This window comes from Melanerpes formicivorus, unplaced genomic scaffold (assembly GCF_026170545.1).
Source record: "Melanerpes formicivorus ecotype bairdi unplaced genomic scaffold, bMelFor1.0.p_v2 SCAF_123, whole genome shotgun sequence".
Lineage (NCBI taxonomy): Eukaryota > Metazoa > Chordata > Aves > Piciformes > Picidae > Melanerpes > Melanerpes formicivorus.
The window spans coordinates 108,164-126,963 of record NW_027142475.1 but is presented as its reverse complement, the minus strand read 5'-3'; the positions used below and the strand labels follow the sequence as shown (position 1 = coordinate 126,963).

General features: G+C 46.2%; 1 protein-coding gene across 3 annotated transcripts; it reads left to right on the top strand.

Annotated features, from left to right (window-relative positions):
- The first annotated feature begins 381 nt into the window (after positions 1-381).
- Positions 382-18,467, top strand: DDX6 (DEAD-box helicase 6). Of its 3 annotated transcripts, none has more exons than XM_068167749.1 (14): positions 382-500; positions 2,555-3,015; positions 4,227-4,290; positions 4,690-4,794; positions 6,046-6,175; positions 6,560-6,706; positions 6,928-7,026; positions 7,712-7,830; positions 8,339-8,467; positions 8,795-8,911; positions 10,367-10,430; positions 11,280-11,381; positions 12,066-12,245; positions 13,967-18,467. In XM_068167749.1, the coding sequence occupies exons 2-13, from the start codon at positions 2,816-2,818 to the stop codon at positions 12,239-12,241; spliced, it is 1,452 nt and encodes a 483-aa protein (XP_068023850.1). In that variant the 5' UTR covers positions 382-500; positions 2,555-2,815; the 3' UTR covers positions 12,242-12,245; positions 13,967-18,467. The 3 variants fall into 3 exon arrangements, with proteins under 3 accessions (XP_068023850.1, XP_068023848.1, XP_068023849.1); XM_068167747.1 differs by having other exon boundaries at positions 382-503; XM_068167748.1 differs by having other exon boundaries at positions 382-503; positions 12,066-12,249.
- Positions 18,468-18,800: the final 333 nt, after the last annotated feature.

Sequence of the window (18,800 nt, the reverse complement as noted above, 5' to 3'; positions counted from 1 at the left end):
CGTCACTTGACAGGCAGGTGAGAAACTGAGTCTGGAAGAATATAGTCACAGAATTCAACAGTAAATGTTTGAGGATCGTTTTGGTGCCTGTCCATGGGAATTCCTGTCTGAACTCTGGTTCACACATTCTTACTGGCGGGCGCACCGCGGCTGCCTCCGCGCAGCACCGACTCTTCCTTCCATTTGCCACCAGCAGGAATCAGTTCTCCCTCGCTGCCCCAGGCTCCGCGGTGCGCGACTCCGGTCGGAACCGGCACAGCGAACCAGCCAGCTGCGCGGTCACGGTCACGTGGCACGGCGTGATCCCACGCGGGACTGGGCGTGGCGCGCGCCGAGCGTGACTGCGTGCGGGGCGGGGTCAGGCTGTCCGGCCGGGAGGGGGAGGGCGCACGGGAGGAAGGAGGAAGCCGCCATCTTGGAGCGTCGAGTCGCCATAACAAGGCACCAAGGGGGAGCGAGAGGATTTTTAACCTGGGCGAGTGGGGGGAGTGCGGCTGTTGGCGGTGAGGACGGGGCAGGGCGCCAGGGCGGGTGTGGGTCGGCGGGAGCGGGGCGGGGGCGTGGTGTGTGTGTTGCCGACGCCGTCCGGCCTAGCCTCGCGGCCTGCAGCGGGCCGTGGCCGCGGTGGGGCCTGAGCGAGGCCCGGCGGCACCGGGGGTCCGCGAGCGAGGTGGGGGAGGCCGGCTGGGCCTCGCTGGGAGCGGCCGGACTGTGGGGCGCTGTGCAGGACCGGGCCGGGCCCCGGCGGCGCTCGCTGCTGGCCTGAGCGGCGATGGCTGGCGGGAGCCGCTCCATTGTTCGCGGGCGGGAGGTGCCGGTGTGGCGCAGCTGCGTTTCACAGGCGGCGCCGGCCCCGCCGCAGGGCCCGGGGACCGCGCCGCTCTCCTCCGCGGCGTTGGTGACGCCGCAGTGCGGCCTGGACTCGCCGGAAACAATGGGCACCGCAGGGGCGAGCGGCGCGGCCGCTTTGTGCTAGAGCCCGCTCCGCTAAGGCGGGGGGGTGGGGGGTGGGGGTGTCTGCTGCCGCCAGAGGAAGGGAAGGATTTAGCGGTGGCTTCCCGGACCGCTGGCCTGCCGGCGTGTGCTGTGCCTGGGGAGGGAGAGTCGTGGTGCGGGGCCCCTTTTCTTTCCGTCGGACCGCCAGTTTGCGAAATGGTGGCGCTTCTCGTCTCGCAGCAGGAAGAGTTGAGTTCGATGAAGCTGTGCGTTTTCTTTTGATCTCCTTCCTTTTCGAGGGTAGTTACGAGCGAGGGAGGTTAAGCGACTGAGAGGTTTCACCTTCTACAACGTTGGTGAACTACTCGGCCTTGGCGTCCGTGCCTTTGGGCGGCCCTGATTACTTCTGTAGCTCGGCCGGATTTTACAGAGTTAAAGGGCAGGAGAAATCTTCTCTTCAAAGATGTCTTGAAACAGTGCTTCTTTCCAGTGGGGGAGAGAAGTAGCAGAAAAATCCTAGTTCTATAAGTTTTAAAATATTCCTGCTAATCTGGAATAGGCATGCTTGGAAACAGCTGGGAGCTCTGAGAAATAGACCGGTCCGAGTTACTTTTCCATCCTCTCGAAACACTCTTGAATTCACCGGAGAAACGTGTATTTCTGTGGATGCTGAAGTTGGGCATCAGTAGTAGTCTGCTGGTTTTTCCTTTGTGTTGTCCCAAGATACAGATGTGTTGCCATGGCAAATTGTACAGGCAAGCCTACTTCCTGTTGCTTCTGAGAGGTTTTGGGCTGGGAATGTCCTGACTCGCTAGTACTGTAAGGGATTTTTCAGCTCTGGTCTATGATTACTTTGTGCAAGGTGCAGACTTTGTATTCTCTCTCCACCGTTTTGCTGAGCTTTCTGCTAAAGGCGGGGTCACGTGGACCTTTGAGTGCAACGTCAGTTGTTACTGCCATCTGGAAGGTAACGTCGTGTGGACACAGAAGCAGGAAGCTAGATATGAAGTGTAAATGTGTATTAAAAGTTTGTGTGAGCTTGTCTGAACTCACTTGTTGGGCTGGAGAGGATAAGCTGGGTTGGTTTGGGTTTCGTTGTTGTTTCTTGAAGAAATGTAATTCTGTTTCACTTTGGAAGGGAGGAGGGCAGTCAGAGTCACTGAAGGGTTTCCTCAGTTTTGACTGGAATGTGCATTTGACACAGTGGCCTCGCTTCCTGTCGCCGACTCCTGCATAGTGTTACTGCTTAGCTGTTCACAGCTGCTCTGCTGGGCCCCAGAAATAGGGGTGTCACTAACCGCCAAATTGATCGGAGTCTTTCAGGCTTGGTAGATAGGGAGCAGGTAGTGTTTGTCAGGTGGTTACTCGTGGAAGGGCTGCTGAAAGTACAGCTCTTGGGCGTTCTTTGGTGGCAGAAGGTGATGTGCACAGCGTTGCAGAAAGGGGAGAAGAGCTTCATGCGTCTCTGGATAGCTGTCACCGAGGAAGAGCAGGGCAGCAGGTACTGCTGTTGTACACTGCCTGGGAAGAAGCAGCTTTTAAAACGTGAAGGTAAAGTGATGGGGTTTTTCTGGACAAAGCTCCATGTGCTAATCGTTGCTGTCTGCTTCTCTTGCAGATTGAAGTGAATGACTTCTGCTAGAACTCAACTTCCATAGAGGGCTTTTTTTAAAAAAAAGTTGATCCACAGTGCATCAGAGCAAGTTACTATACTTGGAGTGACTTACAGGTGCTTGCCTGCATTGCAATAAAGGACTCATATATTGAGCAAGACTTATTTATCTCTTCATTTTGGAGAGTCTAATAAACTGTTATTACAGTTTCTGTACTGACTTTCAAAGTTTTGAGGTCTAAAAAAGACATCTTTAAAAACAAAAGCATGAGCACGGCCAGAACAGAGAACCCTGTTATAATGGGTCTATCCAGTCAGAATGGGCAGTTGAGAGGCCCTGTAAAACCCAGCGGGGCCCCAGGAGGTGGAGGCACACAAACTCAGCAACAGATGAACCAGCTGAAAAATGCCAACACAATCAACAACGGCACTCAACAGCAAGCACAGAGTATGACCACCGCTATTAAGTAAGTGTTTGTACCAGCTTCTGCAGTAGAGATGTTTAAAAATCATGCATGGGAAAGTGTTTCTGGGTTCCCTATGTGTTATGACGTTGGTGGTTAGAAGTGTCCTGTGATGTGCACGATGAAGAGAAAGCTGTATTTCTGTGTGCAGCCTCCTCTCTGGCATTTCTCTTTGCAGTGTGCTTCTTGTGAGAAGGGAATTTGGTGCTTTACCTTTCAGAACGTGTAGCCCGCTGAGCAGTAACCAGTTTTCTTTGCTCTTTGCAAGTGGTATGAGAGGGAAGTTGGGGAGCAGGAAGGAACTGAAATGAAATTTAAGACAGAAGTAGATGCCACCTAGTCTCAGTTGAGTTGTGTATGCTTTGCAATTGTTTGTTGCAGCTCTTTCTCGCAGTGAGAGGTTCTTCAAGTCAATCACATTTTGTCCTTGATCTGAAATCGTAGCACTTGCTCTCCTCAGTGTAATGCTCTGCCTTTCATTCAACAAAGCCCAAGCTGAAACAGGCTGTTATCACAGGTTCCTAAAGGCTTGCTAAACTCCTCCTCCCCCTCCCCACCTTGCCCTTTTTCCTTTTTTTAAAGTAAGTTACTGTTGTGAAACCAATGAATTAAACTCAGCAAATGCCAATCAGGGCTTCCTGGGACTGGGGAAGAGAACTTGCTCTCCTCTGTACAGTGGCTTCCAAGAGAGGATGGGTGTTCAAATCTCTCTGAGAGCAAGGGATGGCACTCCAAGGGGAACGCCTGTTTGCTCAGTTTTCTCTCCCAGGGTACTTTTTATCATCTTGCATTACTCATGGATGAAGAGTTTCCTGGGCAAGATTATTATTAAAGTGAGTGATGAAATATTCTCCTGTGGCTTTATTATGGGCATTTTCTGTCATATGACTAAGTTAGTCTTCAGTTTTAAATCTGTGTGCTGCTGGATTCATTTGGTGCCCTGAAAATGGGACTTGAATCGTGACTGGGTGAAGATTTCACAGATTCTGTGTGGTTGGCAGGCTGCCAGTTCTCTCCGTTTACAGTTTTCTGCGTGTTGCATCCTGCTTAGCTGGGAGAAGACTTGAGCTTGTGTGTAGGCACTGTTGGCTTTCAGGAGCTGAAAATCTTCCATGTCCGAAGACACGTGTGATGTATATCGAGTAAAAAGGCAAACTAAATTGGTTGAACCATTTGTTTTTACAATTTAATTTTTTCTTTCATTTTTGCTGTAGACCTGGTGATGACTGGAAAAAGACTTTAAAACTCCCTCCAAAGGATTTGAGAATCAAAACTTCGGTAAGGATGATTGAATTGTAGTAAAAAAACCTAAAAATCTGTAGGACAAGATGCAGTGGCAAAATATTTGTCCTAAGCAAAGGTTCAAAAGCAGTTCAGCTCCTGCTGTTTTAAATGAAGAATTTATTATGCCACTGCTTGGTAGAGATGCCTCTTGGAAAGCTCCAAGATGGAGTTTACAGTCGATTTCTTACTGTGGTAGTGTTACAGCACAGGGCTGGTTGTCAGTGTCTTACGAGGCAGGGCTATGAGAGTGCTGCTGCTGCCTGCTCCACTGCGTGGCATTGCACAGATCAGTGGCAGCTCCTGATTAAGAGGCAGCCTCTCGTTGAGTCAGAGCATCCTGCAGCTGTGGTTGTATGAGCTAATCTGACAGATGTGCTTTTTTTGATTGTTTAGGACGTGACCTCCACAAAAGGAAACGAGTTTGAAGATTACTGTTTGAAACGGGAGTTGCTGATGGGAATTTTTGAAATGGGCTGGGAAAAGCCATCTCCTATTCAGGTTGTTTACGAACAGACTACTTACAAGCAGCATTTACTTTTTTTTTTTCTAAGTGTATTGAAATTCTTATTCATGTTTGAATGTTGGATACTCATGTCATGCTTTGGGGAGACGGGGTTTGTGAGTGGGAGAACTTGGAGGCCCTTTGGGGAAGGTGAGAATTTCTAACACCCAACTGAGAAATCGCCAAGTCATGCCACAGGTGACCTAGAGATGGGATTGACTTAGACTGTAGACAAGTCAACTTGGATTTTCCTTCTACATCTGGAGGCACTGTTGTGTTAATTCTCTGTCAGGAACATCTCTCACATCAGCAGTCCCAGTGAGAGCAGGGCTGTTCTGTAAACTTTCCAGAAAGCTGTATCTTGAGTTGGTAACAAAGACAGCTGTGGTTTTGTCACCAGGTCTTGGCTTTACTAGCCTAAGGGTCCGGAGGGAGCATACTGGAGATCATGGGAGAGGGATTAATACGTTAGCAAGTTTACTTTTCTGTCCTTCCATCTTTCTTTTACAAAACTTCAAGGCTTGTTTTGTAACAAACTGTTGATCCATAGACTTTAGGGTTGAGCTCCCTTTGAATTGTCCTTTGAAGGATTATCATTGGCACAGATCTGCCATTTGATCTCTTTAAGGTAGGAGAAAGATGCGGCTTCTAGGGGATGTGTCTGCTTTAAATCAGATTCTGAATATGCCGTCTTTCCCCGAACCTGAGAGTTCTTTAGATGCTGCTGTAAAAGACAGTAAAGGGAGAAATACCTGGTGCTTGTATTTGAGTGGTTGAAGTTTCAAAAGGAAAGCACGTTGTTTTGTTGAACAGTGTATCACAGGAATGTGCAGCTTTGAGTTCCATGGGCTGGTGTGGTTCTGTTGTTAAGATACAGGTGGGTGTCTTTTTCCATAGGAGGAGTTTGCTTGTGACTGTCTGTCTATTCTCTTTTTTCCTGATTTTTGTCACTTTTTTTTCCTGACATGCTGGTGTGGGTTTACCCTTCCTAGGGTACCTAATCCCTGGTTTTCTTATGGCCAGGCAAGATCAATACTGCCAAATAATATAGTTTTGTTTGGGAACTCTTTACCAATTGGTTTAACGTCTTCTGTTGTGAGTATGCAATGCTTGCAGTTGCAGGATATTCTGTTTGTGAAACAGTTGGATTTCAGCTGATACTGTTAGTGAGAAGAGTTAAATTTGGCTTGCCTCTTCAGTGAGTGTGGCTTATGGTTGCTCATGCACTATCTGTCGTTTCATTTCAGGAGGAGAGCATCCCCATTGCTTTGTCTGGTAGGGATATCTTGGCTAGAGCGAAAAATGGAACAGGCAAGAGTGGAGCCTACCTCATTCCTTTACTTGAACGGCTAGACTTAAAGAAGGACAATATACAAGGTGAGCTGGGAGGGACCTCACTTAGCTGCAGCCAGGTAGTGGTATCAAGTGCTGCACTGCAGACTTGAATTTAAAGCTGGACAATGAAATTGGGCAGCCTTTGCACTTTCAAAGGAAGTTAGTGGGGAGTGGTGGAGAGGAGGTGGAATTTGAAGAGCGAGCGTGCTGTCTGGGGGACCTTGTGCCGAGGGAACGTGGAGGGACAGCAGACCCTTGCACAGAATTTGCCGTGTCCTAAGCAGCTTCTGGGTTTCATTAAGAAGACCCGGAGTGGAACTCCAAAACCCTAGAAGTGTAGCTTTCATAAAGTCTGACTGTCCTGAGGATTAGTGCTGAAAACACAATGTCTTACTGGTAACTCATGCTGGCTCTGTTAACTTTCAGCAATGGTGATTGTTCCCACCCGTGAACTAGCCCTGCAGGTCAGTCAAATCTGTATCCAAGTGAGCAAACACATGGGAGGTGCCAAAGTGATGGCAACAACTGGAGGAACCAATTTGCGAGATGACATAATGAGGCTGGATGATACAGGTTAGAGCCTTTCTCTGTGCTGGAGTTGCCACTCGTCTGTGGCTTTTTCTGCTTCTTACTCTTTGCCTGTTCCAGAACAGGCTACAGTGTATTTTGTTAGCTTTTTGTAATGCTGTCCTTATCTGTTCAAACTGTTGGTATGAAACACAGCCTTGAATGTCAGAAACATTGTTTTACTCAACCCACTTGTTTGTTTCTTTATTTCTCTTGCAACCTTTCAGTGCATGTGGTGATAGCTACCCCTGGGAGAATTCTCGATCTCATCAAGAAAGGAGTAGCGAAAGTTGAGCATGTCCAGATGATAGTATTGGATGAGGCAAGTTGCTCGTGTCAGATATTTTGGGATGTTAACGTTTAAGTTAAAGCACTGATTTGTCTCAGTGAGTTTCCTCAGTACGCACAGCAACAAATGGGACTTTGTTTAGAGATGCTGTAAGCAGAATTTTTCAGAGGATACTTTGCAGAAGAATTTTACTGGGTGCGGATCTTTGGAGAAAACAACCTAATGAGATTTGCTTTTCCTGTCATCTGTGCAATCTTTGAAGAGCAGGATCACAGCCTGTTCTGAAGGAATGCCTTTTGTTTGCTTTCAGTTTAGGAGCGAGCTGTGCTTATCACCACATAGTTGTGTATGAAACTGATGAACACTTGGTAGTATATAAGCTGAGAAAACAGTTGTGTGAAAGCTCTTGGGTGACTCTGATAGGAGCCCTCATAATTGTTTTCACTTTCCATTCCATTTATCTTTCCTGAATTCGGCTTAAATTGAAAGTGCTGAGAGCAAGGAGAGGGCGGGCTTCCTTTTACTGCTTAATTCTGTCTCCAGCAGCTAAATCCTGCACCTTTTGGAGTGTGGGCTGTGCTCCAAAGGGGACAGTCCCGTCATAAGGGCAGGGAGAATGGTTTTGGTTTGGGTTTGTTTCCCGCCCTCAGCGTAGCACTACCGGAAGACTGAAATCTTGCCCTGTTCACTTAATTTCCCATTCTTTCTGGTCTTACAGGCAGATAAGTTGCTGTCTCAAGATTTTGTTCAAATAATGGAAGACATTATTCTCACACTACCTAAAAACAGGCAGATTTTGCTCTACTCAGCCACTTTTCCATTGAGTGTACAGAAGTTCATGGTGAGTGCAGATGTGTTTGTGGTAGCACTGCATGTGGAGTGTGTGAATGAACGAGGCACAGCTGTTAGTGCCCCATTTTTAACCTTGGTTTTAGTTCTCTTTTTTCAAAAACATAACCAAACTTGACTGGTTTAATCTACTAAACTTGACTGGTTTGATCTAAACCAGCCTAAGCCTAGGGCATGAATTGGAAAATAACTGCTGGCCTTCACCTAGGTGTGCTGGCTCTTGCCTGCAAGGTACTGTCTTCAGTTGTGCACATTATTTGTGTGTCATCTGCACTGACTTGCTTCCAGAGGGTTCTTCTGCTTGGCCTACTCAGGCACCTTGGATTTAGAAGTAATCATTTGTGAAACTCTACCCAGGCTGTTTTGTGCATAGCATGAAGGCTGAGGGGCCAGCTGGCTCATCTTTGCCACGAAGGAAGGTGAATGTGCTGTAGGCTGGGACGTGGAGGCGTTGTTTGCTTTGTGGATGTATCTGCTTTATCCTCATTTTCCTTTTTCAGAATTCCCACTTGCAGAAACCCTATGAGATTAATCTGATGGAGGAGCTGACCTTGAAGGGAGTCACCCAGTACTATGCCTATGTAACTGAGCGTCAGAAAGTACACTGCCTCAATACTCTGTTTTCCAGGGTAAGCAGTAGGACCAGCTAAAGAACACACAGAGGCTTTTTTTTTTTTTTAACCTCTTGAAACCAAGAATGAGCAAGGGTAGCAAAGGCATTTTCTGTGTCAGAACAGGCCGTTTGGCTGAAGCTCAGAATGCCTGCTTCTTGTCCTGCACCTTTGTGGTACAGAACTGATTAGCTGTTTTTCACTTCTTGTACAGAAATACCAACTGTGTAAATTACTTCCAGCATACCTGCTTGGCTTTCTTTCTGGAAGGGCTTAAGACTTAAGTCTTGTATCATTTGCTAGTGAAGTGCTGCATTTACTGAGCATGCTACTTTATATGTCCAGCTCCAGATCAACCAGTCGATCATTTTCTGCAATTCCTCTCAACGTGTTGAATTGCTAGCCAAAAAGATCTCCCAGCTGGGTTATTCCTGCTTCTATATCCATGCTAAAATGAGGCAGGTGAGTATGAAGCCAGCAGTGGTTTATTCCACACCACCCCAAGCTTTACTGCATAGCTGAATGATACCTCATGTTTGCTTTAAGCATGTATGTTCTTTGAAAACTGAAACATGTATTGCTTTGGTATTGACTTGTTTTTAGACTGAGATCTCTCCCACCCCAACCCCCTTGCCAGGCTATTTGGTGTAGCCTGTCACTTGGCGTTCAAGTCGGGTTAATTAGCGCAGTGTAAGCACTGACTGTGGTCAGAAGGCACTGCTGTTGCTCTGCATTTGCCAGCCTGGGAAGCCACGATAATCTGTGTAGTGAAAATCAACCTGACTTAAAACAAATGACCACCTCCCCCCCAGTACTCAGCTGATTGCAAACAGTAAATCTTGCACCATGACTGCACGGGAATCTCAGAAGTCGGAGAGGTGCCTTTGAGCAAACCTCTGGGTGAAAGCTGCTGCTGAGCACCTGTGGCCTTGCCATAGGAGGTGAAGAATTTCAGTGCAGCTTTGCTGGTGCAGAGTTTTCTGTCAGCTGTCTGTATGTTAGCTCACGTGTCTTGAGCTTCATACTTGCAATTTTCTTGTGTTCTGCAAGTATACTAAAAGATCTCAGAAGTCTGAATTGATGCATGTGAAACAGTTGTGCTAGAAAAGAGTCTTTTCACTTTATCTGCAAGCTAGAGTTTATTCAAATAAAAGCGTTAGAGGAAGCTTAGGGTGCTGTTCATGGAACTGTTAGGTGGTGCCAGTGTTTGCTGGGTCATACACAGAGCAGTAATTAATTCAGACCTAGAAGCAGTGTTGGTATTGAGAGCAGAAAGATATGCAAATGGGTTCCTTGAAGTACCATTTTTATGTGCTTTTGATCAGTCAGTAGATGATCTTTGTGACAAAATGCATTTATGTTTGTGTGGAAACCTTCAGCTTGTTCATTGCCACTGTGAATTCAGTCCCTAACAGTGATAGTACGTAGTCTTTGTGTGGCCCAAAGTGACTTGTTTGTGAGAGGAGTTTTTTCAGAGACAATTGACTTGTCCCACTCCTGATTACGAATCAGTAGTGGAAAATGCTCCATGCTGGAAAGTCAGGTTACTGCCAACTTCAGTTATTAAGGGAATGCATAAAGCAGGGATTGACTCTGGCAGGTGGCTGGGGGCCAGCAGTACTCAAAACAGGAGTTTAAGTTCCTTGATGGGTGTTTAATGTAATTGTAACTCGAGATGCTTCTGTTCTGAGATAAAACTGTAGAAGGCTTTAAAACAGTCGTGTGCCTTTGTCTAAAAGCGGAACCACAAGCCCCTCTGGTAACTTCTTTGGAATATCTGGGTAAGAGTACAAAAAAATATAAGCTTTCTTTGACTCTAATAACGAGGGGGAGGAGCTGGATGTGATTGAAGCTCTGTGTTGAATTTGACTATTCCTGAAAGTCATGGCCCTTTGTGCTTTGTTTCTGTCTTTCCAGGAGCACCGCAATCGTGTGTTCCACGATTTCCGCAATGGCTTATGCCGCAATCTTGTTTGCACTGGTAAGAGTTCCTGAATGTTCTCCTGCTTCTAAGGGGCTTGAGAGCAAGTGGATTAGCCAGTAGCTTGGGTAGACCACATCTCCTGCAATAAAAACATAGGGTCTTTTTCGAGCTGATCTGTAGCAGGGTGCAGCACTTCTTTAGGCATCGAGATGTTTGTTGTTGTGACACACGGCAAAGGTGCAGCCTGCCGACAAATGTTCTGACTGTGTTCTGCACTAGGGGATGTTGTAGGTGCATTTTCAAGTGAGACCTCTATGGGCTTTACAAAGCACTGCAGGACTGTGGCTAGGATCACCCGACAGAGCTCTGCTCACTCTGGATGTTCCCAGTACTCATCTTTTCAAAATATGTGTAAAGTTTTGATTGGCCCACTTGTGATCCGAGTTCTCTGTTCTGTGAGCTGTTGGGCAGCACTGCAGCAGTCTGCTGGTCATCAGCTGTCTCTCTGTCATTTTACAAAAGTCACTGCAGGCAGAATAGAAACAACTGAGCTGGTGGGATGTAGTCCTGCTCGCAAGTCTGTTCTGACATTGGTGACATGCGAGTGTGTGTGAGGAGAGGCTTGTATGAGATTTGCTCAGAAATAGTCTGATGGGGGAAAAGCAGGCTCTGTGCTCACTGTTTCAGCGTAGGTGTGCAGGTCTGGTGTTTCTGTAATTCCTCTTGTAGTGCTTAGGTTTATAAGAGCAAAAAGAAGCTGTAAGAGAATAGTATGTAAACTCTCTGATACAGGGGAAGCCTGTATCTAGAAACTGGTGCAAGCCAGTGTTAGTCATTGTTAATCTTTTCACCCTGCATTTGATCCCACTGAAACTAACTTTCTTTGTGACCCGGGTTGTCTTTCAGATCTGTTTACCCGAGGTATTGATATACAAGCTGTGAATGTGGTGATAAACTTTGATTTCCCAAAGCTGGCAGAGACTTATCTCCATCGTATTGGCAGATCAGGTAAGAGGGAAAACAGCTTTTGCATGTAACTTTGCTGATGACTGTGATGTTTCTTAAGCTTGAATTGGCATATTTGTGATTATGATCTCTGTATTACTGTGGGTAGCTTTGATTTTTCCTGACAAACCACCACAGATGGTTATCTTCACAGATATCTGAATAAAGAGCTGTTCTCTTGAAACTGCCCTGGACAGCCTAATGATAAAAATAAGGCCTATTATGCTTTATTCTTAGGAGCCTTAGTGATGCTTCTGTTTGGACTTGGGGAAAATTCTTAAGCCTGCTCTTCTGCTGTGGGTGTTGCAAGGCATGTGCCTAATGTCTGGACATCAGCAAAATACACCCTGAAGAAAGGCACTGAACAAAGGAACTCTGTGTACTTGAACTTTGTAGTTGTTCCAGAACTGTGTTATCAAAGCAAGGCTGTGTGTGTGCATAGTGCAGTAGTGGAAGATTTCATTGGTAATTAATGAAGAGGTGTAATCAGAGCATTTCAAACCTCCTGGGTTTTCTTACTCCTATAGCAGTACACAACTGCTGACCAAAAAAAGATGGGAAAGTTGCAGAGACCTGTGGGATCTGTATTTGCTTTTATCATCACGGTGCAGCGCTAATAACTCCACAGTCTACAGACCTTTTCAGCTGGCATTCTAGTACTCAGTTCTGACTATTCTTTTTGTCAAGGTCGCTTTGGTCACCTTGGCCTGGCCATCAACTTGATCACCTATGATGACCGCTTCAACCTGAAAAGTATTGAGGAGCAGTTGGGAACTGAAATTAAACCCATACCAAGCAACATTGACAAGAGCCTTTATGTGGCAGAATACCACAGTGAACCTGTAGAAGATGAGAAACAGTAAACACGTATGTATGTAAAATGCCTTCCTGAACAAAGGCGTGGTGCTGCATGAGAGCTGATGTGTGGATGTTACTGCAGGGGAGGAGGGAGACGTGTGTGCAGAAGGGACTCTGGATGGGAAACAGATAATCGGTGCAAGGAGGTCTGTGGATGTGCTGAAGCTGGGAGGGCAAGATGGGTAATTTTCAGTTGTTTTAATTAGAATGCTGACCCTATACTAAGGGGACCAAAAAAAGGGGGGGAAAGGAGAAGACAGGTATGGTATTCAGAGAGGCCAGGGTGGCTACTAAGTAGCCTGAGGAAGTCTTTCTTGTGTTGCTTAGCTAAAATGTGAAATTAGCGAGAGCCAGAGGAGGGCAGTGTTCTCACAAAGTTGAGGAGAGGAAATGGGTAGCTTTGAGAATAGACCACCGAGAGAACAGCCTCAGCACCTTGCCAGTTAGAAAAGAAAGAGGCAGGGTCACGCGGCTAAAGGTGCTGCACCTTTGGCATCCTTTGGTTCATATCACTCTCCACAGAATCACAGAATGTTAGGGGTTGGAAGGGACCTCGAAAGACATAGTCCAACCCCCCTGCCAGAGCAGGATCAACTAGAGTAGGTCACACCGGAACACATCCAGGTGGGTTTTTGGATGTCTCCTCCTCTTGCAAGTAAAGACAGCAGGTAGCAAAGCTGTAAATCCTTTTTGATGCTGCTCAAGGTTGCCTACATATCTTTAAAAGAAAATGAGGTTTCAGTGTTGGAGACTCCCAAGTGTGTTCTTTCTGACTGTTGCCTGAAGTAAAACTGAGTCTTTTTGTAAGAGGAAAACTTGCCCTGGATCGCAGCCAAGCAAAACAGCTACTGGACGATTGACCTGGTTTCAGTTAAGATGCTAGCTCGGACACTGCAGCATGCATTGGAGAGAATTCCTTTTTGTGCTCTTGTCAGAGACTATGAATTAGAGAACCCCAGCTAAGCTGCTGAAATTCCTCTTGGGTGACAAAAAAAAATAGTGGCCATAGAAACAGAGTGCTGGATAGGCTCATCTTAATATCATAGAATCAGTCAGGGTTGGAAGGGACCACAAGGATCATCTAGTTCCAACCCCCCTGCTGTGGGCAGGGACACCCCACACTAGATCAGGCTGGCCAGAGCCTCATCCAGCCTGGGCTTAAACACCTCCAGGGACAGGGCCTCAACCACCTCCCTGGACAACCCATGCCAGGGCTTCACCACTCTCATGGTGAAGAACTTCCTCCTCACCTCCAGCCTGAATCTTCCCACCTCCAGCTTCATTCCATTCCCCCTAGTCCTATCACTACCTGAGATCCTGAGAGGTCCTTTCTTTGACATTGTCGGAGAGTAGCCCTAGCCAGTCATGCCATGCTGACTTGCAGCCTCTGCTTTGGCTGGCTGAATTTGCACTGTGTTGTATAAGTAAATAAATAAAAAAAGCCCAGGTAATAAACTTGGAAAAGGCTCTTGGGTGGCATTCTGTAGGGGAATGCTGTGCCCTTGCCTGAGGACTGTTTGCTACTTTCCTAAAGGACAAGGAACCGGTGTAGGTGTTTGTGCTCCATAGGTGTTGTAGGACATTAGCAGCACCTCTTCCTGCAAAGCTGTGGTGGAGGTTGAGCTGTTCCAAATGCCCTTTGCTTTTCCATTGTGATTCCTTACTTCTGGTCTGGTTTTGTTTTAACTGTGGGTGTTGTGGTGGTGTTTTGTTTGTTTGGTTTTTTCCAGGCTTTGATTACACATGCCAGAAGGTGAAGCCCTTGGATCCAGATCTGTGACACATCGTTTCTCTGGGGATACCCTTCTCTTTGTGGGTTTTTCTTCGTCTTTTCGTTTCGGAACTATGAAGACTAAAGAGCTCGGCCTTTTTTCTTTTCAAATTTGACAGCAAGAAAGAAAGAAGTTAAAAGGAGGAATGTCTTTTTGTTTTTTTCCACTTGTTTGCACTGTGTGCTGATTGAACATTAGTTGCACTAACTGCTGATTTTAAATTTTTTTTTCTTTGGGTGGGAGGGGCAGCAAGGGAAGAAGAGAAACCCTGAAAAGAGAAGAATCTTGATGAACACAAGCTTGTCTGCAATTTCAAATTCTTCAACCGCTGACTGAGTGCATTTCAACTTCTCCCTGGTTACTCATCTGTTTTTTAAGCTAAAGAGCTTGTTACTTATTCGTGCAAAGTGCCTTATGCTATGAGACCATTCAGAATATCACCTTTCTGACACAGCCCAAGGAATCAACAGCCGGGTTTGGTTTCAGGTCAAAGTTCCCCTCTCTTCCCCTCTTCTCCTCCCCAAGTACTCAAGCCTGGGGCTGGGAGGTGAAATGTTTTGGTAATACTACTAATTTCTTCAATTTTTTGGTTTTTTTTTTTTTTTAAATTTTTTTTTTTTAAATTTGGAGGAGTTGATATGCATCTGCAGTTCACCCACACTGTAAATACCTGTATTTAAAACAGAAACAAAATCTGGGCTGATTAAGTGCAGCATCATAGCTCCAGAGGGAAAGAGTAGCCTGCCATCCTTTGCTGGAGCCGTAAGAAAAGCCCTGTGCTCTAGCAGAACACTAAAGACTGGTCTCCTTAAGAGTCTCCATTAGTAGTTACAGCACTTGGTATGTAGACTTTTTTTCAGAGCCATGGCCCTCTTTCCTCTGGTGCAGTGTGTCCCATAGAAAATCAGATGTGTATATTGTACAAACTCTGTAAATATTTTTTTTTTTTCTGTTTGGGTTCATATATAACTACTTTTGTGATGAAGGTTGCTGGGGTTAAAGGGATTAGACTGATTATGGGAGCAGCTAAAAATGAGAGGGGCTCAGTTTTCTGCAACGCTAAACAAAGAGAAGTGCTCTGACCTCTGAGAAGAGCAGGCCTCTACAAGTGTCCCTTGTCAGGGTGGGTTTGCTTTGGCGCTGGCAACACTGTCCTGTACCGCTCCTGTGGAAGAGATCACTTGCGGGCCTCCAAGTCTGTAGCTCAGCCTGTTGGGGGATTCTCTTCATTTTCCCCCTTAGCAACTTCAGGAACTTGTCAAGCTCTGAAGGGGGGTCATGACCTGTGTCCCATCATGGTGTAGGGGAATGCAGCGATGTCAGTGGGGCTGAGCAGTGTATGCAGAAGCCGTCGATTTGGGTTTAAAGGAAAACACAGCAAACCGATTTACATGCATCAGCTGACAGTCCTGGCATTGTGTGGGATTGATTTGCTTCCTGCAGCATTGTGCATTTTCTGCCCAGAGCAGCCTCTGTACGGACTTAAGAGCAGGCAAGGGCAAACCCTGATAATGTCAGAAGCTGCAGAAAGCTGCTTGCCATCTCCTCTGTTTTGGCATGAATTGCTGCCTGTCACTTTGCATTGTATATTGCTGAAAAGCGCTTTCTGGTCAAGCAGTGTTGCTTTAAATTGTGCCCCTCCCAACATGCTTGAGGTTTGGCCTGATCTACAGGCAAAAGGAGTGAGACAAATCAAAAAAGTACTCTTTAAATTCCCTTTTAGCCTGTTCACCAACACTGTCAGGAGGCACCTGGATGAGCGCAGTCCCTTTTGCTCAGTTGTTTATTGCATATACAGATGCTGCACTCACACCATGCTTGCTTACCTTTGAGGCAGGAATGAATTCTCTTAATTTCTCCCAGTTTTGGCACCATCCCCCCACCCCTTTTTTTTTTTTTCCCTGAATTGAAGCAAAATTCTTTGGAACTGCAAGGCGGATTTACCCATCCGTTTCCTTGAGGATCATAAAGAGAAGCCAGGTGCCTCCTGACAACAACTCTACAGGATGGAAAGTTTTTGTTTGGCTGCCTTTTTTCTTTTCTTTTCTTTTTTTTTTTCCTTTCTTTCCATCACCAGTGACTCCGTAATTGTAGCAAATGCTGCACTAGAGTACAAATTCAAGAGCTTGGTCACAGACATGCTGTGAGCCACTCAGCATACATCTGACTGGCAGGTACTAAATGTAAACAATGTTGGGGTGTTTTTTGGGGGTGGGGGTGGGATTTTGTGGGTGGTAACTTTGACCAAAAGTAAATCTTGCTCTTGTACTGCAGCCAGCTTATGATTTTCCAGAAAGACAGAAGAGGGATCATTTTAGTGCAACAGAGACATGACAAATGTAAATAAAAGTGTTGTATCTTACCAGGGCATGCACATGTAACAAGAACCAGGATAGCAATGTTGAGTCAGACGTGTGTGCTCTGCTTGGATTTGTGGTAGGTTAGCCTGGTGCCATGTGTCGATGGTCCCTCTTGAAGCACAGAACTTTTGAAAGTATTACTTTAAACATGGCCTCAAATAGAGGATTGGCACTTACCTAAACTATCTGGGGCACCACTTGTAGGTGGTTTCTTGTCAAGAAGGAAGCAGCCTATTTTTGGTGCTAGTAGGCTATCTGTAACAGATGTGATCTTGCAAATGGAAAGATGCTCCAAAGGACTAGGATAATCCTAGTTGGTTTTATTTTTTTTGTTTAACAATTGTTTTTAATACTGTTTGGGTTGGGTGTGGTTGGTTTTGTTTTTTTTTTCACCCCCCCCCTTTAGCGTGTGTGTCTTTTTTGTTGTTGTTGTTAGTGTTGTGGGGGTTTTTTAGTTTGGTTGTGTTTTTTTTTTTCTTGGTCTTTTTTTTTTCCTTGGTCTTTTTTTTTTCTTTTTCTTTTTTCTGTTTTTTCCCCTACCCAGGCATAAGGACTGTATAATTCTTGGCTTCTTGAGAGTCCTTGTGAGCTCCTGTTCTTGGTGGTCATGTACCAGTCTTTACATTTATGCAATAGTTGCAGCCTTCAGTGATGAACCCAAGGTCAAATACTTCCTCTGACAAAGATGATGTGAATGAGAATCTTAACATACTCTGCACTTTTCTCCTTGGAAGTCTGAAAGCATCACTTTGCTAGTTGGTTGAAATGAAGCTTCACAGCTGGCTGAAGCGGTTGTGAAGAGGGTGATGCGAACCTTACCAGCTTGTTTGGAGAAACGAGAGGCTGGTCTCTGGGTATGCGCTGTCAGGAGTGCACTGCAGTTACTGGGGGCTATTCCCAAAGGGAGGGGGGTGGGTTGGTCTCAAGTACGTTTCAGTTTCCAGAATGAGATGGGAGCATCTTTCCTTTGCCCTTTGTGACCTTTTTTTTTTTGTGGGTAAGAACAGGGAAGCTCAACATGAAGTCATGTTGTGTACGTGTTGGTATCAAATCATCTCATTCTGACCTTTTGTTCTTTATTTTTACTTGGGATGGGGGAGGGTGTCTGCTCCAAGGATTTAAAAATGCTTCACGTGCTTAGGCTTGTGGGTCTTTTTCTCACTTTCTTTTCTGAAATGACTGTTAGGGCACAAACCTGAACAGTCTGCTGTCCTGCCTTGGTTTCTGTTACAGAGTTGCCGTGCCAGGTCTCCTGAGCTGCCCTGATGGTGGTTCTTGTCCTGGTGCTGGGCTGTGTAATTCTGATGGAGCTGTAATTCTGCTGTTGCATTCTGAGAATTAAATGAATTTCCTTCCCAGGAGCTCCAGCAGTATGGCTGCCATAGTAAAAGCTGGGCAACAGTAGTCCACATGGGGAGTTCTCCAGTTGCTGCAAACTTCCAGTTCCCCTTTTGTGAGTCGCAGTTTCTTTGTGTTAAACCAGCTCTCTGGACCAAAGAGCACGCTGCATCTAGTCTTCAAAATGAGGCTTTGGCAGATTATTCTGTAGGTTTTGCTCAGTTCACTGTTGTGTTACTGGAAGGTCCCTACGTGGAAGCATTGTTAAATTCTGCTGTAGACAACATAGGGAAGGGTAAGGAGGGGTGGGGGGAGGGATGGGTTTATTAAGATACAGCCTTGCTGTACTTAAACCAGTAATTATAAGGAAGGGGTGTCAGGAGAAGAAAATAGTCACTATTCCCTTTATTGAAAGAAACTGGAACTTTTATTTCAAGAAAAACTATTTGCAATTCAGGTGGGATATTATAATCCACTGGGCTCCAGAAGTTGTTATTATTACTACTATTAACCAGCAAACGACATGAACTAGTCCTTGAAAATGTTTGGGGAGGGAGGGGGAAATTGGCTTTTTGTTAAATTGGTAATTGGCAAACTCTCCAGTGGAGCTCGGGTTGATGGGGGTGAGAATGTATTTTCTCTGGCTGTGTGCGCAGCACAGCCCTGACTTGTGAAGAGCTTCATGAGTTCAGTGCCGAGAAGATGAAGGGTAAAATCCTGACTTTGTTGATTAAACTCAATAAAAGCTCCCTGGAATTCCAGTTTGGTCTCGTTTTTTTCTTTTAGCTGCACTGAGCAAAACGCGTGATGGCCTCTTTAGGAAGAACCCTGGCACATCTTCACCCGTGACCTTGCCTGTAGTTTGATACGTAGGTTTTCAGCTTTTCCGCTTCCATGTGTTCCCCTGTTCCTGCTGCGGGGAGGGGGCGCGTGGGCTGCTGCCACCTGGGTGGCCATACCACGCGAGCGCACGGTCGCCGTGGCTGTCTCGATCCGGGGCGCTACGGCGCAGCGTCGGAGCCGTCTCCCCAGGCCTGCGGACGGAGCCGAAGCGGCAGCCCCGCGGGCGCCGCCCGAGCTTGTGCCTCGCGCGC

What these genes read in the sequence shown, in the direction of transcription:
- DDX6 (XM_068167749.1), top strand. Translation starts at nt 2,816, where the DNA reads ATGAGCACGGCCAGAACAGAGAACCCTGTTATAATGGGTCTATCCAGT. An exon ending in GATAGTATTGGATGAGGCAA is followed by an intron (nt 7,027 to 7,711) that starts GTTGCTCGTGTC and finishes TCTTACAGGCAG; the next exon opens with ATAAGTTGCTGTCTCAAGAT. An exon ending in CCGCAATCTTGTTTGCACTG is followed by an intron (nt 10,431 to 11,279) that starts GTAAGAGTTCCT and finishes GTTGTCTTTCAG; the next exon opens with ATCTGTTTACCCGAGGTATT.